This window comes from Bombus vancouverensis, chromosome 6, assembly GCF_051014615.1.
Source record: "Bombus vancouverensis nearcticus chromosome 6, iyBomVanc1_principal, whole genome shotgun sequence".
Classification (NCBI taxonomy): domain Eukaryota; kingdom Metazoa; phylum Arthropoda; class Insecta; order Hymenoptera; family Apidae; genus Bombus; species Bombus vancouverensis.
The window spans coordinates 14,157,827-14,185,454 of NC_134916.1; the positions used below are offsets into that span (position 1 = coordinate 14,157,827).

The 27,628-nt window shown below is 38.3% G+C and overlaps 1 protein-coding gene across 26 annotated transcripts in view; it reads left to right on the plus strand.

The window, feature by feature from the left end:
- The window catches only part of LOC117157590 (uncharacterized), a 208,875-nt gene extending 186,075 nt beyond the window's left edge, over positions 1-22,800 (plus strand). For 7 of the 26 annotated variants that reach the window (XM_076619183.1, XM_033335753.2, XM_033335751.2 and 4 more), the window contains 15 exons: positions 5,581-5,640; positions 7,069-7,137; positions 7,459-7,648; positions 8,313-8,659; positions 10,245-10,427; positions 12,362-12,796; positions 14,240-14,419; positions 14,886-15,193; positions 15,276-15,489; positions 15,555-15,676; positions 15,760-16,001; positions 16,096-16,219; positions 16,325-16,656; positions 20,073-20,329; positions 20,412-22,800. In XM_076619183.1, coding sequence (XP_076475298.1) covers positions 5,581-5,640; positions 7,069-7,137; positions 7,459-7,648; positions 8,313-8,659; positions 10,245-10,427; positions 12,362-12,796; positions 14,240-14,419; positions 14,886-15,193; positions 15,276-15,489; positions 15,555-15,676; positions 15,760-16,001; positions 16,096-16,219; positions 16,325-16,656; positions 20,073-20,329; positions 20,412-20,425 — 3,077 coding nt within the window. In that variant the 3' untranslated portion in view covers positions 20,426-22,800. The remainder of the gene's footprint in view (positions 1-5,580; positions 5,641-7,068; positions 7,138-7,458; positions 7,649-8,312; positions 8,660-10,244; positions 10,428-12,361; positions 12,797-14,239; positions 14,420-14,885; positions 15,194-15,275; positions 15,490-15,554; positions 15,677-15,759; positions 16,002-16,095; positions 16,220-16,324; positions 16,657-20,072; positions 20,330-20,411) is intronic. The other 19 variants (XM_076619184.1, XM_033335757.2, XM_033335755.2 and 16 more) reach the window with 6 other exon arrangements.
- Positions 22,801-27,628: the final 4,828 nt, after the last annotated feature.

Consider the following 27,628-nt stretch of genomic DNA (forward strand, 5'->3'; position numbering starts at 1 on the left):
CTGAATAAATGGAACCATGGTTATGTAACATTTTTTACTTAAAATAATATTCTGGACATGCTGCCAAAGTTTGTCGGTTCCGGCGTGGAGCCAACCTGTATGCGTTTTATCGTACATAATACAAATTTTATCCTCTGGCTGTTCGTACATTGTATACCCGCGATATTTCCACGGAGATGCGATAAAGGGGTGGTAGATGAGGGGGTGGGGAAAATTAAAGGATTTTGTTTTGCTGATAACGTTATTAGAGGTGTGCTCGCGGAATATTCAGCCAGGTGTTAAACGCGAGGACAATTATCAGTGCTTGAGGTCAGAAACAGAAACGAAGTCGCACGGAATCGTTGCACACGCGAGGCTCGTTCGCTCGTTAAATATTAGTAGAACACTCTGGTGGCGCTAGGATGAGAAAGCAGGACAATTTCGATCGTCACCAGCAGACTCCCGGCGAGCCTCCATTAAAATGGAATACGAGCCACTCGACGCATTGCATTTAAACGTGTGCACATGTGTGCCGACCGGGTGAAACTGAATTCAACAAATTCACGGGTGCTCGGCGAATAGAAGCTACTTTAACATAGCTCAAGGCCGTTGCTACCGGGTTCGCATCCGCAAGCGTGTGTTTCTCGCGTTTTCTCATTCGTGCGATTCATTCCATTTTTAAAATCGTTGAATTTCCAATCGTTGGCCATTGTCAAGAAAGAAAATTAAATGTTTAAAATTTGCAATTACTACTAGTCGATGAGATATCGTTGAATTCGATTGAAATAATAAACGAACAGCGTTCAGTGGCACGAGATATTAAAAGCAGGATGATTCTTGACGCAATGACATTAAAAACGAAAATGACGAATCTCGAGCGCCGGATCGGCCGGTGATAATTGGCCATGTAAATTAATTCTATTGCTTTAGATTTATCCAATTGTAATAACTATTTTCTAGTACTGTTCTGATACTGTATTGTAACAATTTATCATTATTTACGCGTAATTTATTTGTGACGTATAATTACCTTATTCAATGATCCGTAATTATATATTACATAATTAGCTTATACATATACACGTAGACTACGAATAAAATTTCAATTTTATTCAAAAGAGGGCGAAATTAATTAATACGCGTAATAAATCACCGATCATTGGCTTGTATTCGTGAAAAGAAGCGGATACTTCTTGGTATTGTGTATATATTACTCGAGAAGTAGCTTGAGCATTATACCGATGCGACAGAAGAGAGGAATAGCTGAAGGAGCAAGGATAGAAGAAAAGGTGGTTGAAGTGGAGAGGCAGTCGACTCGAGTAGTGCCACGAGCACAGGAAAATAGTAAGAACGATGCGCTAAGGTAGATGGGTAGAACAGATTCCTATTGTTTTCCGACCCACTTCCTAACGTTGGAAGATTAACGGAGTCCCTTGCCTGTATCTACTGACAGATTTTTCAACGTACAGCCTGCGAGATACTTTCGCGACCTTGCCAGTGCGGAAATAGGAACATATTGACCTAAAGAACCGCATTTCAACGAGTTATAGCTTGATATGACCGAATTATCGTTTTCAACATCTTCGATGGATCATTTTTATACACTGCGTTTATTTATCAATCAATGGATTATGGATTTACGATTGAAGCAATTCCGAATTTCGAAATGGACACGACTAGGAATTTCGATGCATACATTTCTTCGATATCATTTTGATATGATATCTATTTGCCTCAAATTGGTTTCCTCTTTGAATAAAAACTTCGAATCCAAGGACCATTGTAACTGAAAATAATTTGCGTGAAAGTATTCCGGAATATTACCCAAAGAGTGGCGTCTAAAGAGAGGGAAAGAGAGGGATTGGGAAAAGGCTTTTGTGTGCACGTATGCATTTTCCACCTTCTGAAGATCCAAGATAACACCCGCTACGTTGTTTCATGCAGCGTTACGTTGCATTGTAACGTAGCGATTCAGCGAAGCGCATTCCTATTGACAACAACAATAGACTAGTGTATACGGGTGTTCAATTGGCGATGCGTTCTTTGTCATTTCTTTTTCCACGGAAGAAAATAGCGTGTCTTTCTGTCGCTCGGTTAAAGAACACGCGTACCTTTTTATTTGCACTCTCTGAAATTGCTTCTTCGCGAAGGTAGTCAAAAAAGAAAAAAAAAAAAAGAAAAAGAAAAGAAACTAAATAGTCGCAACTTATATAGTTTATTTAAGGGGACTGCATCGATTATAGCCAGGATTATTTGTCGACCTATTTTCGCATAAGCTCGTACTTTGTAAAGATTCATCCGTTTAATTGTTAGCAAACGATTAGGGGTTTTAATTTTTCATCGAGACGAGCATAGAATTGAGAAAAGATCGGAGAAGTTCGCCGTCTTATCGAACTTTCAACGAACTTAAAATCGTTGATAAAGTAACGAAACGGTCGGCTGGACGAAGACAAAATCGGTTCTCGATCGAGTAATAAGTTTGCAATCATAGATTGCGGGCTAGTATCCATAGAAAGATTGATAGCTTCCGGTGAAGCTCTAAATCTGCAATGAAACGTTCCCGTAGAGATAAGGGAAATGCTTTTAGAAATGGCTGGGAACTATTGCGGATTCCAGAGCTTTCGGTCCACAATTGGGTTTCTTCAGAGCGAAATTTCAATTCCAACGCGGCCTACGGAACCCGATGAAAAGGCTGGATTTCCATTGTTTTCCGACTCACTTCCAGGCGACGGAAGATTAACAGAGCCGACGTGTGTATATCCACCGCCGAGGGCCTCTCGACGTTTTTCGACCGTTTTCGCGGAAAGCGGAACCCATTGTGACTCGAGACCGCTGTAATTTAAAATCATCGTCGAAAGTTTTTTCCCTCGCAACTTTTTTCCTCTCTTTTTTTCCTCTTCATCTTTCCTCCTTTTTCCCCTCTTTCGCATAATCACTCTGATTTATATACTCGAATATCCAACGAGTTCCTCGAATTTCTAATAGGGACTCGATGCAAATGTTATTGATTCTGGTAACGCGCAATCGATACTTCCCATGAAAAGTAGAGCATTGATATTAATTACGTGTCGTACTTAGAGTGCAGTCTTTCAATATGCCATCTTTTTCTTTCTTTTTTTCGTAATCCGTTGACACGAATTCCATCGACAACCCTCTCCTTTTTCGAGACCGCATCCGACAGAACTTTATATCCGTAACATTATCAGTAACGTCGAAACGCTTTCACCCTGTTTCCCCTTTTGGCTTTCCAGGCGTACGTTCCCCGCCTCTTTCTATCGCTCTACCGGTAACTCCTCCTGTTCATGCAATGTCTCACTCCCTCTCGCTCGATTCCGCATCCGCATTGCTAATGAAACGTCCAATTACCATCAACGGCTTCCACGAAGCGGTCCACCAAGCTACACATTCTCTCTCTCTCTCTCTCTATCCCTTCCCTTTCGCTCTCACGCCTTTTCCTCTTTTCTGACATTTGCAATCAGCAGCCGGAAACAACATCGGCAGGTAGCAGCAGTTTCCCTCTACCTGACGTTCGATGGAAACGAATCAAACTACCTCTTGCGAGCTTCCCGGTCATTTTTTTCCCTCCCCTTTCGCATTCCTTTTTTTAAGCGGCACGAGGTCGCGAAAATAAGCTACGCGAACTGCAATTAATCAGAATACATCAGGGGCTCTGTGCAATCAATAGTCGAATGTAATTCCATTTTACGAGGAGCTGCAACGTCGTGCGCCTATCCTTTTCCAGCTCTTCTCGATCATTCGTTCTTTCCATTGCATCGCGTCGATATGCAATCGGCTATTATCATCGCAACAGTTGAAAAGAATGGAGTCTACCAGAGCAATAAACAGCCAGTCTTGATAATACGAATCGTTGGAAAGGTGGGGACGGAATGCGGAGGATTTAAACAACTTCCAATGATATAATTGACCACGTGATAACGCGAGCTCTTCCATTTCCATTCGCCACTCTCTGTAGACGGTTATCGAGCTGCGATCGTTTAACCAAAGAACACGGCTCTCGTATGCCTTTTTGTAATAATGCGCTGGTCGCCCATTCATCGCCGCTATACGTTTTGCAATTATCAATTATAGTCGACGGCTGCCGCGTTTTTTCCTCACGGCATTTGCAATCAGCCGGCGGAAGAATCGACGTTGGGTGAAACACCCCTCTTTCTCTCTATCTCTTTCTCACTTCATCGAATGCAAATCGTCACCAGATGTCGAAAATAAGCGAGCAGGTTTATAATTAACGATCCTCGCAACAACAAATCTGTGACCGAGCATCATTAGAGAAGATTTAATTTCTCGTTTTTCACAATTTCAATTCTCGTTTTCAAAGGTCGATGCGCAAGCTTTGAACAGGTTTCCAGCATGAAAATTCTCTCGCTGATCCCATCTGTTCCGATGTCGTTATTCTTCATGAACGATAAAAAAAACTTTGGGAAATATTTATGAGATTTTACGTTCTTTTTAATTACGAATATCAGACGTACAAATGTTCGTTCCTTTTCTCTATCCCATTCTTTTTTATCTTTTTTTGTTTTCACCTTATCCATACCATTCATCCCTCTGATTCTAGAATATATATATATATATTTTTTTTTATGAAAGAAGATTAAATCTGAATTTGGAATTATGTACTTTCGCATGGCATGAAGCAGAGTAGAGTTCGTCTCTTCGGTGCGCCAGCTTTAGGGATTTTCTTGAATTAAACCTGCGCGCTCCGAATTTTTTAAGCCTTAATCTTGATTTAGTTTCAACCGAGGACAGAATTATTAATATTTCGAGAAAATTATCATACAATTGGAGAGATAATTCACGCGTATCAATGACGATTCTTCCGTATTTTTCTCAAATTTAAGAAATTTCTCGAGGATATGAAAATACGGTTCGATCGGAAAGGACCTAAAGTGGAACACCGGGATTAAATTAATTTTCGTATATTTAGAAGGAAACGAATAAACTGGTAATTTTGATGCTTTTATATTTGAAGGAAATTTGAAGCTACAAAAATGCGCGGATTACACATAATATCAAAAAATATATAAAATATGCAAAGTATAATATCTGGGTCCTCTAGCACAATAATTTGCCAATTCTGTATTAACGAATTGACAAATTTACAAATTTGATCCTACAAACTTCTCTGTTAGAATTGTACAATTTTGTATCGATTAGGATAGTCTGACGATTTGTTACTTGTTTGCGAAACTTCGAAGAAAATTTATTAACATTGGTAATAATTTCGACTCGTGGCTCGTCATATTTCACTAATGACATTAGTTGAATTGTGCAACTGAGTGTTGTTGTAGTAAGTAAAACGATACTTTATCTAGATTCTATTTCTATAATTGTATTAATAAAAATATGGATTTGCATATAAAGATATTCACAGACTAGAGATAAATTAAACGAAACTTAATTAAACTGATATGTCTTGAAATATTTTTAACTGATCGGTGTGAAGCAATGCCCAGCAGTATTCTCTAATAAATGTAACAAACGCGGCAATCAAGGACGCGTTTCGATGGGAATTATAGGGATGGGATAGTCTATTTAAACAAAGAATCCTATAGGAACGAACTTCGAATTTATCTTCCGCAGAACAAACGATGCACTGGTTCGCCCAAATCGGAGGTGACGAAGCCTCTCCCGATTCGTCAGGTAATAATCAGCTTGGTAAATAACGGAGTGTGCTTTGCCAAATTCGACGCTACGTTTGCGCTGAATTTAATGCGTCGCGTAACGAGTGCGTACCTATTAATAGTAATCCCTCGTGGAAATTGGAAATGACCGCATTCATCAGCTGCGAGTTTTCTCAGGCACGCGTGTGACCAACTTTCTTCCAGCGTTTCTCTTTATTAATAGTTTGATGTGACATTGACGGAAATTGAGAGAACTAACAAAAACGATTAAGTCGATGGAACATATAATACATCCATAAGAATCATAAAACTTACCGACTTTCTCATTGTATTGAACTTTTCAGGTAATTTGCAGAGAGATTTAAAAAGTCTTGAGAGATAATACATTTTTATGGAATTAAAATTTTATTGAATTACGCATGTGTAACTTGTTTCCTTCGATGACTCTTTGTAATAGTATCCAGCTTAATTTTTTGAAAAAAACTATTCCTGCTTTTTAGTTAGGAGTCAAAGTAATTTTTGCAAATTTTGGAGACCTGCAACTATTCAGCTTTTCACTATTACTAAACATTCTATGAACGATTCCTTTCTCAAATTTGGAACAATGTTTATCCTAAGCTTGGCATTTAATTATTTATCAAAAACTTGTAATGAATCTCATTCGATGTAATCTAACATAAAGTCACCTTCTACGCCCAGTGTTTTCAGACAGGCAGAAAGAAAGAATTCCATTCATAACTTCATTCTGTATAGAAACTTAAGAACACGGTTTCGCGACGTGAACTCATAACGATAAATCGAATGTTTCCATCCCGAGGTGCGAAACACGCTTTTTACTGCACCCTGTTTTTAATAATCGTATTATCCGGGCGAAAGAAACACGTTGGTATCACAGAAAATGGACGAGTTACGTCGGTGAAGCTGGAATACCGTACGAAGAGAGACAGGGAATCTAATAAAGAATTTATTTCATGCGGCCTTGTCACTTCTTTGCCAACTGATAAAACAGCTGCTCGCCGTGGGAAAGGAATATTCGCGTTTACTCGTGGAAATTGATTATCTTCGTAGTGGTAATCGAATCTGTGCGAGAAAATATACCCATGGAGACCACAATTTCTGACCTTTTTCTCTCCTAATTGTATTTCTTTAATTTCGTTCGGTTCGCGACGGAACTTGGACCGAACACGTTTAACACGCGTTCTATCGGAATGAGATGAAAATTCGCATACCGAAACTATCATACGCTAGACATCACGTCGACTGCATGAAGCATGTTTGTTTGAATCGTGTCATTTTGAAGACTGTCAACCGCTTTAAAGGCATGCATTTGTAGCTGCAGTGTACCCGCAGAACTGTATGCTTGCAGTGCGTCGTGATTACGCGTGTTTTGCTCGTAATACCCGAATCTCACGTGCGTACGCACATGTTCTCGATTTCTTCTCGACAGATGTGAAGCGCCGGCAAAGTCTCTACGACGAGGACTCCCTCGATGGCGATCATCCTAGCGAGAACGAAGGTATCACGTTTTCAAGGGCAGTGTCGAGACTTTTCGTTTTTCACATTTTTCCCTCGGTTGTTTAAACATCGAATGGGCACCAAAACGTTGGCATTTTTCGCGTTGTCTAATTGTTAATCAATCGTTTGTCTCGTGGCGTACGCTCGACTGTAAATAACTGGAAATAGTTTCATTAAAATTGATTTCGGAGTTTAAATGGGCAATGTGTACTACGCTTTTATTATCGAGAACTGTCTGGGAAACGAGTAAACGTCGACGTGTTTCAAGCAGAACGCGAAGCTCGTACGACAAGAAGTAATCGGTCTTCGCGGTTGTTCTCAGGACGGGAGTCGACGGGAAGTGCGAAAGACGTGGACAGGGCGAAGCTCGTCCGTGAGAGACAAAACGAAGAGCGGCAGCGGAAGTTGGAAGAGCTGAGACAGCAAGCTCTCGCCGCGCAACGTTTCCGGGAGCAACGGGAAGAGGAACGCCGAAGGCGCATCGACGAACTCAAATCGCGTGACAACGACAGGTTTGTCTTTTCTCCCTTTCTTTTCTCCTTTTTCTTCTTTCTTTCATTTCATTTACTCAAAAGTAATTCACTAATATTCACTAATAGGTTTACTGATACGTAAATTTCGTAATTCTTCAGTTGCGTCGTTTTTTATCTTTTTATATTCGCACTTTTTCTTTCTCTTTTTTTTTTTTTTTGTAGTAAAAGGTACAAGTCAGAGTGAACTTACGCTCGAATGGGAAAAGGATGAGAGTTTAAGCCGGCTTTGCGTTTGAAATTGGGTTATTTAATACGATCCAGTTGCGAACGATAGAGCGCATGCCTTGAGGGTAGTTTTTTTTAATCTATGACACGCGAATTTAAACCGACACGGAACCACATTGATGTGTTTAAACGCGCTCTTTACGAGATTACGTGCTCTCTATGAAGTTATAAGTTGACCTGGTTAATATGATGCCGGGCTAAACTGTTTCGCCGCCGCAGAGAAGCCCGGGAAATTACCACGACACCTGCATAAAGTTCACCCGCGGCAAAATCACTTTTCCGTCCCGTCTAAAAAAAGAATAACAGCCTATTACGTGTACGCGAAGACGTACTTTCTCGTTCGTAGCTCGTCGTACCTTGAGAACCTCTAGTTCGAAATCTGCTTTCTGTAGAAATATTCGTTTTATATTTATTTTAGACGAAACCAAGTCGGAGAGAGAAAGCGGGCGATATGCGAGGCGGAAAGAGAAAGAAGAGAGGCGATCCTCCGAAAGAATCAAGAGAGAGAAGCTCGTATAGAGGCGAAGAAGAAGAACGAGAGGTCGCACATCGTGTTTGCGTTCGGAAGTTCTACACCGAGGATGTTGGAGCCAGCTGATACCGGTGGCTCCACTTTCTGGGGAACGCGTCGCGCAACCTCTACCACCAATGTAATGATGTTCTCGGCTGCACAGCCGTTGACAAGGAGATCCTCAGAGAGAGAGCTCGATGGTAGCAAGAAGAGAGCCACGTCAGCTGGTGGACTTGACCGGAAACCCGGCGAAGGTTAGTGGGAATTTCTTAACCGAATACAGATACGAGGATGTTATTGATATTTGCGGATACATGTATTTAATTTAATACGACAGACGTCGGTGATGATATTTGTGACATCAAACTTCTATATTCGTAATTGTGTTTGTTACGATAATTTTCTGCCTATTCGTGTCATCCATGTCGATATTATTTTGATTGGTATCTGGTAGTTGAGCGATGGAAGCACGTAGAAATTGTTCGACGTCTGTCGTTAACATCGTCAGTTATGGATAGTAACGAAAAGATAAAGAATCGCGAGAATTCGTGTAAAGAAAATTCGTTAGCGAATATCGTGTCGTTGGTGTAATAACTATTCTTTCTTCGTGTTGGCACTCAAAAATCGTCGAGCTGCCGATGGTTGAGACGTACAGCGAAGGCCGCTTCTTTTTCACTGCGTTCTTTCTACACAGCGCTTCTAGTGCTATATGTAGTTGCGCAATCGATGCGCCGTAACGCGTAACGCATGGATGCACTACGTTCCAGAAAGATTACGCAGAAGGCGAACGAGACATTTTTATACGTACTTGCGTGCGTGGCTTGTGCGCTACTCTTTTCAGTTAAAGATTATTTACTAATCATTTACGAAACCGGGTTAAAATCGTGGCGCCTCATCCTAGCGATAAATCGAGCTTCCTTCGACGAATAAATATTTTTACGATGATGTTTGATTACCAAACACTACACATCAACCACCAACACACGACTTTATTCAACTGTACACGATATCTCCATGTTAATGATTAAAAAAGAAAAAAGGAAATTACGAAGCATGATGAGAGATCGATTCTCTAATGTTGATAGATAAAATGATTCGTGATCGTATTCGTAATGTGTTTTACATTCTCTGTAATTTTTTCAGGTTTTTCGTTTAAATTTCTACAGTTCGTATTGTATGTTTTTCGCAGCCAATTCCACCGGTTTTTAATTTCGCTGCGTTTCCCGACGAATGCAATTTGATTTCAGCGATAAACGAGATGATGTTATTGATTTCTTCCTCTCTTATTCTTTTTTGTTTCTTTTTTTTTGCTATATATCATGTTCTTTTGCCAACATAATATCGCTTCATGTACACACACGAGAAGCACCTCATCTTCGACGCGCTGACTTCTCTGTAATCCGTACACGTTATTACGAAATACAAGTGTCAAGAGTACATAGACAGAGAGACAGATAGTTGTTCGTAGCAAGAATATATGCCTGAGTAAATGTAATTTCACTAGAGTTGTAACATTGACCGGAGAGAGATAGATTTCCTTTCGTTCGGTAATTAAGATCCTATTGCATCCGCTCTATTTATCTCTGTACTTACTGGTGGTGGCTCTGTCAGGCAAAGTGTAATTTTAAAGTATCTGTGAATCGCACTTATATCTAACTCATGCTAATTCCCCCCACCCTAAGTTTGTTAATCTGTCGAACAACCCCACCCTTGCCCACCCCTGAGAGAATTAAAAAAAAAGAGAAATTGAAAAAAAAGGAATAAGAACAAAAAAGAAGAAACGAAGAGAATACGATTGGAAAGTACCTAATGTTGCAGCGCTGAATGGTTTGTTTGCAGATATGAGAATGTCCTCGTCCATGTACGAGGTGTTCAATTGGAATTCTAGCCCTGATCCTCCCTTAACCCCCGCCAAACATAAGAGAGCCAGCCTCTCTCTGCCTCCTACAACTGACATCTTTGCCATCGATGATAAGTCTGATAGCGACACTAGGCGTCCGATGATTCAGCGGGCTGCCAGTGGTGAGTCCTGAAGTCGAAAGAAAGAAAAAAGTCTGCAACGGGGAGATTGTTCTGTTATCCCAGAATGAGCTATCAATATAACGTATCCTTGTCTCTCTTTCATTAGCACATCGGAATATACTCTCTTGCAAGCATGTCACTTTCGTTTAACGCCATAAAGATATCTGTACAGACCTGTGAAGTCGTGGAACACCGATGATGTAATACTAATTCTATTTTTAGATTGCGAAAACTTATGCATTTATGGGAAATTTAAAGGTGCTAGAATACATAGATATATAATATGCAAACATATACATCAAATATCAAGAGCAAAGTCCTCGCTCTATTCAGATCTCATTTCTTTAATTGTGTTCACTACAGACGTAGATTCGCATAAATATTCGCAATCTATCTATTAGATAGTTGTCATATATATTTCTGGTAACATCGTACTTGGATATCTTGATTTTTATGTAAATTCAGATTAACGAGGATCGGTGTTGAACGACGTATATCATTAATTAGTCATATATGCATCCTAACGCTATTCAGAATTCTATACTAACAATTACTAACATTTACATACGTTTAGATGGGTTATTTACTAACGAATTTAGAGTAAGAATTTAGTGTTATATTAGAATACTAACTTTGATATTGCTCTTTCTCTCGTTAATAGCATTACTTTATTCAGTGGCAGTTTTACGAAATGGAAATAAGTATCGAGAAGCTGAGGTGCCTCAATAGTCGAATACGAACTTCAAACGAGACACGCTATCGTTTAATTGTACTTTCCTAACATTTGCCTACTTATTATAAGAGGCAAGCATTATACACTCATATCATTCATAAACTTATTACATCCCTACATACTGTACTTAAATTGAATTTCTATTTAGTCTTCGATCGAGATAAATATTTCTTTTTACGAATTTTTCAATCATTTGAATAGAAAAACATTTTTTGACGATATCAAACGGTCGATTCGATTTTACGAGATTCTTTAAAACGCTTACTTTTTTCGCAACAGCTTCTTTCATTTTTTCACTCGATATATGAACATACGAACACGTTGATGCGTTAATTTGAATGCTATAACACGAGACACTTTCTGTATATATAGCTTTCTGCATGCGTTGAGATTTTTACCGTCTTACCGGATTTTTACCGGATATCGTTTGCATGTACCACCTTTCCGTTTTACACCGCTTCCGTAACGTCGTTCGTACACGTTCCCAGTTTCTCATTGTCCTCTAATTACCGTAATATCTTTCTGCCATAATGTATATATCACTTTATCCGTGACAACACCGTTGCTCAACATTCCGTTCCTGGTAACGTTATCGAATGACGTCCAAGCTGTATTATGCACAAAAGTTCTTTCTATCTGCTTCGTACATACACGAACACTTACACGCACACGCACATACATACACAGGAAACAGCATGAAGAATATTGACCAGTAGAGAATATTAGTAGTCGAAAACGGAATGCCAAATGCATATCACTTACACATACTTATACACAGGCTCACGAAAGTATTCATATACTTGTAGACAACTTTCATGAATATAAGTATGTATGATGTGTATTATATGAAATATTTTGAAATTTCATTAACACTGCGATGAGACACAACTATCATGATTATTTTAGCAAATAATGACAATCGTGTCTCGTTGAAATGTGAATGAGATTTCAAAATGTTTCGTATAACACATACAATATGGATAGAGAAGTTTTCAAGAGCCAGTGTATGTACGTATATCATCCACACATATGCACACACCTACCCTACATGTACACTCGATCCATGCAAAATGGAACGAATTTTCTTATGTTTGCGATGTTCAGAGGATGTACGCGCGCCTTGTACACGTTACGACTGTATAGTGCGCAGTTTCCGGTGGTCGCTTCTCGCGCTTCGCTTCTAAGGGAAACTCCATTGCAGGTGAAGAAAGCGACGGAACACCGGGAACCCCTAGCTCGGTTTATCTGCGGGTGAACAGGAGGCGTACCGATCTGATGCCAACGATACCATCGCCGCGTGATGGACCGCCATCATCAGGGCGTAGTTCGAGCGCTAAGGCCTTCGCACGTTCGCCAGGTAGGACTTACTCCATGTCCAGGCTGGACCAACTGGCGCAGCCTAGGAAACGTCCGACAGAACTTAGCACACTGACGGAACAGCAAAGCCAGCCTCTGAGCGCTTCTAGCATGAGTCGCAGCATGTCACATTTAGCTGCGTCCGGAGGCAAGAGCCTCAAACGCTCAGATAACTCTCGTAGCATGGGTACATTGCCAGGCGCGGTTCCAATGCCGAGACCAACCAGAGCCGAGAGACTTCGTCGCAAAGCCCGCGAGCATCAGAACCAACAGCAGCAAGGTAAGATCGTTCTTGTGCACTCAACTCTCGGTGACATTCTGCTCTTAAATATCATATTCATTTTATCGACATATCGTCATTCACATAGAGATTCATAGACAAACTATGTAAATATGACCAATAACATCATTCTATATTGTACATGTATATCCCTATGGGCATTATCACGCTGACAGTATTATTTACTGACAATAACTAGACAGATCTTCAGATTTATAGATTATAATAATTTTCATCAACCGATGTTTTACGATTGAGAATTCGTTTTTTCTCTTTTTCTTTTTTTTTTTTTCTTTTTTTTTTTTACATCCCCGAATGAATCTATTTTCAGATATTTGTCACTATCTATGCTCGCACTCCTGCCGTTCTATATAACTTGAGTTGGGTGCACATGTGCATGCGTACGAATACAGTGAGGAGCTATTGTAAATCAATAAGACAGAAAATCCTTGTATACCTCGGTTACTTTTCGTGCAACTTCGTGAGACGACGGGTAGAAACTAATGCTTAACTGCTTGCATATCGAACAGAGACTAACAAACGATCTTTAAAGCGCCTAACGCTTCAAATTTTTCTTTAACCATCGATTTTGTGTTACTTTATATCATTTTAACAACGATATATATCCGACTGCATGGAATTCTTTTTGTGTTAATTATTGTACAAACTGAATTGATTAACAAAACGCTCCTGCTAAGGAAACGAACTCAGATCTTACCGGCTTTTCGGTACCAAGGGTGAAGGTACGCTCTAACGTTTTCCGGTAAGCCACACTTTTTTTTTTCTTATATGTGTATATATATATATATATCTTATCACGTACACACACGTTTTACGCACAATACTAGACTGTGTACAGACGAACCGCAATCGTATTTAGTGTGCAATACATTTATATCGCTCCACTTTCGTTCTTTGATTCTTTTCTTTCTTGCTGTTTTTACGAGGTCTCATAATTTCCCCTCGTTTCTTTTTATTTCTAATTTATTTATTTCGGCCTCTTTTTCTCAGTTACTCTCGATGTACATATACATTTCACATACGACACGATCAATAATATTTTTGGTGGCGGTGCTTGTTTTCTATTTAATTTCGCTACTTGTACCTCTTAATATATTTAAGTCTATTCTAATATATACAAATCAACGAAAAGACTGATAAGAATAGAACGGAATGGAAAAAGGAAACAGAAAATACGATTTGTTTGTCGAAATATACAAATACTCGTCAGCATTGTGCATCGGCGCGATCTGACGCGATAATCTAACGAAAGAAAATAGAAAAAGTAGAAAGAATAAAAGTTCGGTTCTCTCTGAAATGCCGCGGCAACGCGATGCTGCCGTGCATTTCACGGCGTTTGTTTGTTTAATGTTTAACGTGCAACGAACACAATGCATAAAATACGTAAATCAAGAGATGTTCACCTTGGGTGGGTACGCGTAGGCATCCGCAGCGGGGAGGTGACACCGAACAGCCCATCACGACCGCACAGCTCCATGAGTCAGCAAAGCGCCAGCAGTGTGGGCAGCAGTAACGTCAATCTGCGTCCTCGTACAGCTGCCCCGCGTCGACCGCGACCTGCTTCTATTGCCGGTACCGGTGTTTCGGTCACAGAACGACACAGTGAGCATGCCTTTTTTTGAATACTTTCTTGTTATTAAAAAAAAAGAAAAAAAAAATCTTGTACACGAAGGGATCAAGCGGGCACCGCTCGAGTGTTCATTTCGCACGAAAACGTGCGAATCCATTCGACGCGACGAGAATCCTTTTTGCCCTGCAGTATTTGGACCCGAACTTCTGTTTGCTAAACACTTTGTTCGAAAAACAGTTTGTTTTTTCAATTTGAATTGTCGTTCCAAACGAACGTTGATTTTCTCGATTTTTCTATGCAGTGTTTCTTTTTTTTTCTTTTTTTTTCATTAATTACGGTTTCAGTTTCTGTACATGGCTTACATGTTATTTATCTATTTAATTTGTTTTTTATCCTTTTTCTTTCAATACATGAGTCGAGATTGCACATTCAAATACCGCGTGTACGTAGACACAACGTGACTCGTGTCGTGAGTTTCAAGTTTGTAATAATATGTAGATCTAGTGAGCGAACCGAAATCGACGAAGGATTCGAAACCGCCACTGCCAAAGGTCCATAGCACTCCAAAGAAATCATCTACACCGAAAGCGACGGAGATCAAGAAGCCGACAGAGAAACTGGTGAAGAGCGCGAAGGCTTCACCGCGAATAACCCCGAAAGTGACACCGCTGCAAAGCCCTGGAGCCGAGAATGCTCCGCTGATTCGTGGTAGTACCGGAGAGATAATAAAAAGCGAAGTGAAAGAGGATACAAAATTAGACGATAAATACGAAGAGAAGAAAGACCAAGGCACTGAGAAAACACAAGTAATTAATTTTCTCCATTAAGGAAATGCAGGCTATGCACACATGAAAATGATCGATATGTGTTATGTGTTCTTAATTGCAGCAGGAAATAAGCGCCGCGGAGCAGGGTAACGAAGAAATGAAAAAGTCGGTTGTTATCGAACAATCCAATTCTATATCGAAGCAAACGAAGGACGAAACTAATTTGAATCAAGAGAATCAATCGACTGTGCGGTCTCAAGAAACACCCAAAGCTGCGAAGAAGGAAGCCGAGGCGAAATCCGAGAATAACGTGGAGGAACAGGTCGATATGTCAGGTAAGCTGGACTTTGGATATTGAAATATGGATTAGAAGATTAATAAATAAATGGCCCCTTTTTAGCATCGATGATAGCAAAGATCCGGATCACTACGGAAGAGGAAGCCAAGGCAGCTATAGCTGAACGTAGAAGATTAGCTCGAGAACAGGCTGAACGAGAAGCCGAGCTTGAACGCCAACGACAGGTGCGGTTTTAAAGAGATTTTTCGCATAAAAGAGTGGATTATTCGCGAAAAGAAGAGACTTCATAGAGAGATCCTTTTTACAGGAGGAAGAAGCCCGTTTAGAGGCCGAGAGATTGCGCGCCGAGGAAGAAGAACAACGTCGTTTAGAGGAAGAAACGCTTCGTTTGGCTAATGAAGCTCGTGAAGCCGAGGAGCAGAGACTGAGACTGGCGATTGAGGAAGCAAAACGTCGCGAGGAAGAGGATAGGAGAAGAAGAGAAGAAGAGGCTCGTCAGAAACAAGAGAAAGAAGAGGCTGAGCGGAAAGCGAGGGAAGAAGCGGAAAGGTCAGTTGATTTCTTTCAGATGACGTGATTTTATTCGATCAACATTCTCTGTGGTCAAGCGTTTAATGACCACTATGTAATGTTTTTGTTACAGACAGCGGATCGAAATGGCAGAACGCCTTAAGAGGGAAGAGGAAGAGAGACTTGCTAGACGTAAACGTGTCGAGGCGATCATGCTTAGAACTCGGGGCAAGAACCAGAATAATACACCTACGAAAGTAAGATTACACATTTATCGTTCATTGAATAATGTTTATGTGATTGTTAATTAAACTCTTGTTCCTGAAAGAAATATTTACGATCGTGTATCGTGCTTTGTATAGGGTGAAGGTGGTGATGGCGATAAGTTGAAAGAAGATAGTCCTAACGATGAAAATAAAACGGCACCAGGTAGCAAAGTCGAAGATGTTATGACAGCCAGTCTGATATCCGAAGCGACTCAACAATTCATTAGCGGAGAGCAACGAGCTCATCATACAGAAAACAATACTACTACGGACATTGTGCATAACGGCACGCATAGTAATGGCATTAATGAAAGTAAAATTGTGTTGGATAATAATCAGGGTAATGTGGAAGGAGAACTGAATGGTCATCATACAAATCACGGAAACGGTATCAACAGTCAATCAATTACACTGGATAATGCCACCGTGTAAGTATATCAAATTCAAAGTTACAGATTTGTAACAAACATTTCTATTAACCTAAGAGTTACATCCTGATACTTACCTGACCGACATTAAAACAAAAACAAAAAATCCAAGATATAACTGGATTTCGCATCGATAACAAAAACTGAAAGATAACATCGAAGAGCATCTCAAAGAATTGTAAGTTCATTTGGTTTTTAGATCATTCGACAATAATGTTATTACGAATGCCCATGCAAGGCTTATATCAGACTAGTGTTATTTAACATTGCTAAAACTATCCTTACACATGTATACATCCACGCATTAGTTATTTTCATAACATTTTATGAGAATATTTATTTCGTCCCCTTCCCCTCCCCCCCCCCCTGTTTCGGCGCGCATTCGTCGTATAGAATGAGAAATATTTTTTCAAAAGAAAAACAATCCTTTTAATCGAAAAAGAATGAATAGCGAACATTTTAGAGTATTATTTCTATCAAATGCATATTTTATCTAAAGTTTCGTGCGAATACAATATATAAATATGAAATACACGCGATGTTACGTCATATATTTACTAAACTCGAATGTAGTTTCATTCGAAGTGATGATGCAAAATTATGGCTAATATAATGTAATATGTAATATGATACAATTATTGCACAATATTAGCCATTGTATACGTAAAAATATCGACTGACTCTTAGTGCCGTTCATAAATATGTATAAACGTATTCGGCGTATAAAATATAACTGAAAAAAAAGAGTTAAAATGTATGTTGCAATTATGAAAAAAGAAAAAAGATGGAAATATAAATCTGAATCGGAGCGTGCATTACATGTTACATTATAGTGTCACAAACATAAATGCTAATATGTGAAAAATGCAGATTCTTAATCATTATAAAACTAGATGTACAGTACTTTTAAATCTTGATTTAACGCAAATATACATATAATACTTTGTATATTGAATGATTCAGGGTAACGCTCTAGTCATTTATACAATAAAAGTTATTTATAGATTCATGACGAATTAATAGACACGCACATACAATATGAACTATAAATAACAATTTCTGAAGTATCTAGTAAGTAGTCAATCTGTTTCGAAATTATTGCTTATAATGTCGCCTTCTATCTATTTTTATTATCACTTAATCCTCCGTCGTTATTACTACAGTTTTAATATCATTTGTTGCTACAGTTTTATATCATAATTTTTGGTTTTTACAAGTAGAAAATGAAATGCTGAATGAAATGGCTAGAGTGTGAACATTTTTTTCTAAACAAATATATAATAGAATGAAAAAATGTGCCACATTAAATATACACATGATAAACATAATGTATGATTTTATGACCAGCATTAAAACAAAGAAAAAATTAAATATAATAAAGCACCGATGCTTAATTGCTCTACAGAAGAAGAATTAAAAAAGATGTTGAAAGATTATAATCCTGTACGTTTATTATGCATACATATAAAAGCACGCGGTGTGTTTAGAATTAATCGTTAATATATGTATATAATGAATTTTGTTGTTTGAGATGTTTTTTGTGGTGTTCGTGCGATAATGGAAAAATTAAGTTTGAAAATATATCTACGCTATATGTACACTATACATAGTTATTTCAATAAGAAAATTTATTGCGCTTTCCTATAATACACATTGGAAGGAATTGCTTATAAAATAACATTTAGCTCGATAAAAATTGCTTCATGATAAACCACCAGTATGATGGAAACGATTTTACATATATTGTACATTGCAAAAGTAGTCAGAGCAATGGTTGACAGATATGAAAAACAGATTTATGACAATTATTCAGTGCTATTGAAAATTCATCTAATCGCATGATTATACCAATAACTAATAATGAATTATATAGAAGATTATAATATCATCGGTAACTCGAGAGGTATGAGGAATGTATATTGTATTGTCTATTATACTTATATATATTTTATAATTTATATTTAATCGTGTAATAGTTAAAAATATACTATTTTTAGGTAGACGTCTAAAAGAATAATGAAAGGTTTAAACTATATTGTGCGTCGATTCTTTTAGTAATGCGTTAATGGCATAAAACATGTAATGTTATACGAAGCATGGAAACGTTAAGCAACTAACAGAGCTATAGCGTTAAATACTAACTAATCAATAATAAATTCAGTGTACATAATGTAAAGAAAGATAAATAGCATAAATTTAATGACTCATCTAAAAATTTTGTTTGTAATTTTATCATACAAGTTCATCAAAGATACACTGTTTAGTATGTTACTATGTTTGTATTCAACTTTGTAGCTATATACAGTCTGTCATCTTTGGTGAACTATTACTTTATCTTACCTCCAATTAGTTACCATTCAAGCTCGACGTGTGTGCCTTAAGTACAATGTTTATATCAACATTTCTTCTTACCGATTCTATTACCACTAATGCATGTTGTGATTTAATTGTATCAATATGATGTGGCTTCTACTTTTCTTTGCTCTACTTTGTACCTGTTCTTTATGTTTGCGTTGTATATCATCCAGCAGTACGTGTCAACTTACTGTCTACTTTTGCTATGTACTATCGACCTTTACACATTTCTGAAATTATTCTTTTGTTGTACGAAAATATATATTTCACACAATCCATTCCACAATTCCTACAGGAAGTTACCTATATCGAAACAGGGCATGAATATTTTCGAACTTATTCTACCTATGAATAAGAGAAATCGAAAATAGGGAACTACACAGGTCAAAACAATCGTTATCGATCCGATCTGTGAAACCTGCTGTATGGTAGTATCATATATTTATACATTACATAATGTACATACCTAATTTTATTGGGTATGGCTAAAGGGAAATTCTTTTGTATGTTAATTGTGTTTTCCATGTACACTTTACGTTACGCCATAGAATTTTATATAAGTTCACAAGCATATATAAAATGCTTTTTATAGCTGCTTTACAGTATTAAGGTAGCCAGGAAAATAGTGCTGATGCAAGATAAAATATTACCATCGACCAAGTCGATTATAAAATATGTTCCCAGGATAAGTGTTTGTTTCCGAATAATTTTTTATACTTATGGTTTGATATAAGACGAATGACTTGAAGAAATTCAGCAAACAGCATATAGTTGTTAATTTTTTATTTTCCTCGTTTATTCGTTTTCTAGACATATTAGATACTTTGAACATAGCTTTTAAATTAAGAGATTAAAAACATAGTTACTAATAAATAATCGTATGTGTATTGTACATACTAATTCTAGTAAAATAGCGTTCAATGCGAGTTGTCTATAATTGGCTTAACCAATTTAGAGATTGTAATTTCAAATTAGAAATTACAATGCGCTGATGCAGTAGTAACCTAGTGTTAATTGCCTATTATTTAGTATTTGTATGTTTCCTTTCGCTGATTTTATAGCAAACAAAACAACGTGACCAACAACCTGTTAGACCTAACGGAATTCGACTCTCTCAGTAATAGCAGTAGTGGTCCAATACTCCAACTGACATCCAATCTGGCCAATGAAGACACCCTCAACTCGAACCTAAATCCAGCAGCTATACCTTTCACTCCAATGGCTAACACATACATGCCTACCGCTGCTAATGCCAATGTAAATCCGTTCCAGGATTCTTTTATGAACAACAAGCCACAAGATAATAGTCAAGTACCAGGTATGTGTGCGTATTACTAGCGCGATATTAAAGATATATCATGTACGATGTGAATGTAATTATCACTGTTCTTGATCTGCAGATCTTTTATCATAATGCGCGTATTAAACATTCTGGTGAACGGATGAAGAACGATTGGATTCGAAAATATACCGTGTTGCTTTGCAGCGAGTAATAGGTATAATACTCGAGATGATGTCATTTATGAGATAATGTAAATATGCGCTATCGATGTGTAGAAATGGAGACCTAAGTAGAGAAAACGGGGGCACTACGTCAAAAAGAAAAAAAAGACTACTTTGTCCTTAAACGTCACGAGAAATGTAAAATAATATATAATGTTAATTAATAATATTATGTAACAGCAAATAGGCACTCAGTCCATTATAGTATGCTATAGATATAAATCTAATCTTTTAGAAGACCTTAAAGGGAATAAGGCCTGTTTATAACATATTGATTTAAAATACGCGTATATATTTTATTGTATTAAATTTCATTAAATTAATTTCACACGTAATTTTCACCCATACCGTAACATGTCACGTTCAGAATGTTCTAAATCCTGACAATTTTTAATGGAACGAGATTTTATCGAATTTGAGAAACACGAATTAATCGGTACAATGAAATCTTTATGCGTAAACGAACGTGTAAAACGGCTTGACAAATATTGCACAAGATGGTGAATTGGTTGAAATATTTTACGAAACTTATATCTGCCAAAATGACGTAGGAGGTAAGCTCCAATGATTATCCTTACATAAGAGATAGTATAATATTACCTTATAGAATTTGAATATAGAAAACGAGTATATATATATATATACATATATATAGTCATATCTAGTAAGATCTTCTGCAGATATGATGTAAAAAAAAACACATTTCTTCCATACTACATTTTGGGGCGTGCGCTCACTAGTCAAGCAATTTTACTGTTTTTATCATATTCTTCTCTTTTCCTTAATTACTATCCCTTTTCTTTTTTTGTTTTTTTTTTTTTTTTAGAAAACTCATCTAATATTGGTACTCTAGGTATCCACTAGATTTCATTACTATTACGTTTTCGTGAATTTAACATAAATTTTCTAGCTGTGATGTGACGACAATGACGAAGACGACGATTGCTTTGTGAAATAGCCACTGCATACGTTTATGAAATAAGAAACTGTCAACTATGTTACTTTATTTATAAATGATATTTTGCTAGTTGTGGTAGGAGACGAAATGCAAATCTACGATTAAACGTTTCAGTCAAAAATAAGACATTAACATAATTATTAATGGAAATCCTAGCGAAGATCTCGGGAAATATTTTGTAGCAATTGAAGTGAACAAAATTTAAAGGTCGCGTTGTGTTAATCATTATATACAGTAGTGGCTATTCATTTTAGTGGTATCATACTAGTATACAGATAGAAAATGATAATTTTAAAGCCTGATGTTATTGAGCAAACATTGTAATTGGTGTCTAAGACATGAGTTATTTGTTACTATTGTGGCATACTATTATAAAATCAATACGATTAGCATGCTTTGTGTTTAACACTTGCGCAATCGCAGGTGCATAATAGTGTCTTATACACATGGTTGTTTATACAAAGGTTAATAAAGTATAAATCTGATTAACCTAGTTTTCAAATAGCAGAAATGAAGAAGAAAAGAGAGAGAGAGAAGTCATCGACATGCCTGAAAGGATTATCACCGATCTATACAAACTCTGTATACCGTTTGTTGTCTCTTTTATTTTGTAATCTTTTTATGTTTGTGCTACGTACAATATTAGAAGTTCTCTTGAATTCTTTCCGCATATGTTCTATTGCGATTGATTTAAAGGAATTTCGCGCTGCATGCTTGCTATCAGTACTTTTTCCTCGAAATTGTTTAATTTAAGGACTTTGAGCACATATATTTATGTAATACCGCAGTGTGTTGTATCCCAAAATAATTTCTATTGTGCAAACAGAACCCTAAGAATCGATATTTTAACGACACAACAAACAAACAAAAATCTGTATTTTTATTGACAAAGATTGAAGCACACTGCTGTACAGAAGCATACGATCCTAAGACATTTTTAATTGCCTAAGCTTCGTAAGCGCGTAGTTACGATACCGTGAGGGAACTCAAATCAGTTTTACGTATCATAGCTCGATGCTCCACGTGGACTATTTTTAACCATAAAACTATCGTCGTTGCTTTCCGTGACAGAACTATGCAATGACTATATTATCGAGTTTATTTATTCAAACTATTTTATTCGGTCTAACTAAAACTATTCTATAAGAACACGTAATAATAATAACTATAATAATAATAACAATAATAATAATCCCAATACATACGAACAAATGTTTCTAAACATACAAATACTGAGAATGCTAAAGATCATCAGTCATGTCTAAAAATACTTCGTATTGTATAAATGCTTGTATGTAATAAATACTTAATATTGAAAATAAATGAAATATTATTTAATAAACCTCCTAAACTTTCTTCCTTACGATCGCGTTAACATTACAATGCATATCGTAAAGTCACGATAATATTATAGCGACTATTCTGTTGCAGATTCACGCAAGCATCCCTTAGCCGGCGTGGAATATGTTGAAAGTTATACAAGTGTATCTTTTTATTTATTATTGTAGAAACACGTATCACATCTATTTTCATTTTAAAGCGTAACAACTAACATAGCCACAAGGTAATGCCCGTTGAAAGCAACAGAGTATGAAATATGGAGCACATACCTAGATGCGGTTCGTCTCTAGGGTGTCACTCTCGTAAAAAGTAATGCTCCTGTCTAGGAAAACTTTGTCTGCTTTATCCAACCGTAGTATCTTTGACGAACACTCGTTTTCACGCAACCGAATCGTATCTGTAGGAGTACGATTCCATCTTTCATCGAAAGTCGCTAACTCTAACCTCCCAACATATTTCCTTTCTATTATTCACATCTGTTTCCAAAGCATTGTGCGCTCGCCGCATCTTTCGAGTTTTCTGTTGCCTTTCGATCTTTCATATTTCCTTACTAGTCTCCTCGAACATCGAAATACCAAGAACAATTTCTACGGTAAAGCGCAACTTATCTCGTTCCGCTCGAATTTTGAAAATCGTTCAGAGCTCTGTTGCCTCGCGCGGTACTCAAACATTAGCACAGGGAACAATTTTTGTTTCAGTTAAAAATATTTCTCTCTATCCGTATGATTGTTTAAAAGACGATGCCATAGGTTTTCACATAATTTTCCATACTTCAGAGATAAGTAAAGTTTGATACATATAGAGACATTTTTTCCTTTTTTGTATGACGATACATCTCAATGTGAGTTGTGTTCAAAAGGAATGAAATCGCTTGTGAGCCTCGTAATCCAGTGTTGTGTCTGGTGTAAATTAATTAATGAAACAACGTAATATCGCGAGTATTCTTTCTCTTTGCCACGTTATTACGACCGAAATAGCGAAAAGGATCGTCGCTGTAAAATGAGGATTTCAGATACGCGCATGTTTTCCAACAGGCGCATAATTCCGGAAAATTAAACCGCAGCGCGAGATTACACCGAAAACTTTCCGACTCCTTCGCAGCGTAATTTTTGGCCGACGATTTCGTTTCCCTGTTCCGTGCCATCCTTAACGCGACTAGCCTGGTAGCGTTTAGCGAAACTTGATTCTTTACAAACCATCCTTTTTCACGGAGTGAACGCACGTTTCTTACATGAAACATAGTATCCAAAGTTTAATTAGCAGCTAAACTAAATTCAACCGGTTCTTAATCTATCTTCGTTATCGAAACAAACTTAGAAGTATCAGACAGCATTACGACGTTATCAGAACGATTAAAGTAGAGCCGCGGAACATAGTAATTCATCGTTTAGGAAATCCATGGCGGTAATTCTGTAATGAATTTCCCGCAACTTTTGCGAAACGTGAATCGACCAAATGAGAAAGGACCGGTCGCGAATATTACAATATACATTACAATTTATGAAGAGAACGACTACATTCAAAGTAGCGTTTTACACGAGGGATTACGGTCTATATTTATCTTGGCGAGACCTTTAGTCGAGGTATCATGCTCACACCATTTGAGGAATATTTATGACGAATATTTCGCGAATAACGACCTTAATGGTTAATTTAAAGTCCTTAAAACGTATTAGAATATGTTCTCGTAAGCATCCGTATGATTAGTTGAAATCGTCTGGTCGTATATTTAGAATGGAAGGCGTTTTCGCGCTTTACCGAGTCTCAATAATTGTCTAGCAAACGACAGTTAATATTCTTCTCCCTAATTTATCTCGGAAACCCGGATCGTTCCGTTTTGGAGAAGGGCAGAGCGGTATTCCGGTAGAAGCTTTCGCAGTCAGGGCTGTAATCCAGCAGTCTTGGGCTCGCACATTCACGTGGCAGCAAGGGGTGGTACGGGTGTAATTTGCGGCTTGTAATACCGTGCCCGTCGTTTGTAACCAGTTCGGGATACGCAAGTACGGTTAAGGGGAGGAGAAGGAAAACGAAAAGGGAGATAGAAGGAGGAAACCAACGTAACCGCATCGTCTCATCGAGGGGATGTTTTCCACATCTGAAATGGACGAAACTTCCCCACGCTCATTTCCTTGCCATCAGAAAATACATTTGTCTACTTCGCCGTGCTCCGTTACTCTTTCTCGACATCGCGTTCCGTATCGGTTGAATACATGTTTCAATTGCTCTGTACTTGTTTTCGCGGTAAACTTCCATTTATATCGGATCATACGCTAAAAGGGAGGGGGAAGAAAGAGAAATGGTGTCAGGCGAGGGAATTCTGTCGACTCTGTCCCCGGGTGCAATCTCTATGTAAATATTTTTATCAAGCCGTTGCTCCCAATTTCGGTAAAGATAAAGAATAAATAAGAAAAATAGGAGATGGAAGGGCGGGGGAAAACGCGAGACCGAAACGGCGAAAGATTCAAATGAAATTCCGTATTTCGTTTTACGAGCATGCTCGATTTAGCGGGTGGTTCAATGGTGGAAAGCCCGAACAGGGTTGAAAAGGATGCAACCTGCGAAGGGATGCATTCATTTTGCACGGGTCATAAGACCTTCTTGCGATGCTAGAGAGGGTTCGGCACTCTTCTGCCGAGGTTACTGCACTTCAGGGACGACTTATCCTCCTCATCGACCACCAGGAATTCTCGCGTAACATTTTCTAAGGAATTCTCGGGGAAACGTACAATTTCAGAAAAGTTTCGTGGATAAAACGTCGGTCGTTGTACCTTATGTTTGTCGATTTATGTCTTAAATGTCACTGTAAATTTCTTATATACAACGGCTCAGGAACTAGTCGCCTCGCGTGCAGGTAATTTCTCGATATCATCAATAATTTCATCAATTTCATCTTCTACCTCGACATTTCGAAAGAATCACGAAACGTAAAATTGTCGTTTAATAAATATTCGTTATAAAAACGATCGATGTTGAACGATGAGTATTTCCCTGAATATCGATGGTCGATAATAAAAGCTGATTTTACGTTTTCCAAGAAAGTAGAACGAACAAATTAATGGCAATTGGATGCCATATTTTCAATATTTATAACTGAAGAAGTGGCACAGAAATATCCTGGGACGATCCCAATTTTCTCTTCAAGATACGATAAGATAAATAACGTGCATAAAAATGTATAAAAAAGAGGTATGGAGATAGCGACAAACGAAGCAGCCAAAAGCAAAGGCACCAAAGAACTTTTTCCTATTACGCGTGGATTCATTCGTTTAATTATCTTCCGGGCGGCATTGCAGTTGGCAAAACATTAATTGTTCGGTTGATTGAAATGTCTAACGAACCCTTTCGAACTTCTTGCTTTACGAACGCGTCTAAACTTTTTTAATGGATCCGCATTTCATTTTTCTCGACTTTATCCACTTTTTCCTTCCATTTTCATCAAGGTAATAACCAGTCACAATGCTACCTCTTCTTCGTCAAACCTTCGGGGCTCTCAATGTCTCTTAAACACGAATGGATAGTCCAGTCGTTTATCGATCGCTGGTTGAATCGGCGACAAAACAAGCGGTCATGCCGATTTAATTTGCTCTCGGAGAAATATTTTAATCCTTGAATTGTACGGATAAATTAATTCATCGCCACTTCCGGGTCACGAATCACGCTCCATTTCCAACATTTACGCGTCTCCAGCAGTTAGGTTCCATAGGTTCCATCGATTGTCTCGATTTGACGGATTTCCGGATAATCCGGATAACACGATCGTACCCGCGCAGAATCGGCAGAACTTAGTTGTATTGGATGGAAGCCAATCCGGGCTACTGGCGATTGACAATTGGCGGTGTGGGAATGATTTCCGATGAGCGGACCAGAGAGAACGATGGCCGATCGAAGGCGGGTCGAGGACAGAAGAGAACAATGACGCGGAACAGCACCGATATTAAAGGGGAAATATGATGAAAAGCGCCCTGGATTTACCTCCTGCGAACTAGACGGTTTTTTGTTCGTCGCTACTTTATGTAGAAAGAAGTCAAATAAAACTACTTGTAGGATGCGCAATCAAAAGGATGGTCCCGCAAAACGATACCGCACCACCGATGCTCTGTTGAAAAACGTTTGTACCAGAAACAGTTGTATCCGATTTAGGAAATTAACCAGGACAGGATCCACGAGAAAATGAAATGCTCGATCAACTATCCGTTAAGATAACATTAACGAATGCAAAACGGAAACGCGAATACTATGAATACCGAAGGCACCCTTTAACCGTGATGCTTTTCGAATAACAGAAGAGATAACGCGTTTGCGCCTGAGCCAATCCGCCGTACCACCAGCTGACAATTGGCGGCGTGGCAATGATTTCCGATGAGCAGAGAAATGCAAGCGAGAGAGGGAAAAGGCGGGGTGACGAGGAAATTCGAAAGGGGGGAAACTGAGCAGAAGGAGAAAGAGAGGAGACAAAGACACACGAATATACGTACGAAAGAGAATGAGAAAGGGACGAATATATTTCGTTCGGCATTTGCGGTTAGCCGCGCACGGATTGCACCCGATTTCCCTCTTTCTACCCAATAATTTTACAAACGGCCATTCAACCTTCGTTTGTCTCACTTTCCACGTTTTCCAACCCTCCTCCCTTCGTTCGCTCTCTCTGTTCGGGCGTGATGTTGGCGCGCGCGATTCGCAGTCGTTCGGGGGTGAGAAAAATTCTGTGAGAAGAGGCTGGAAATTTTTTTTACGCTCACAGGTTTGTAACGCGTCGCATCCGCGCCGATATCATCGGTGTGTGGTTAAAATCGGAGATAAAAGCGACGCTGATGG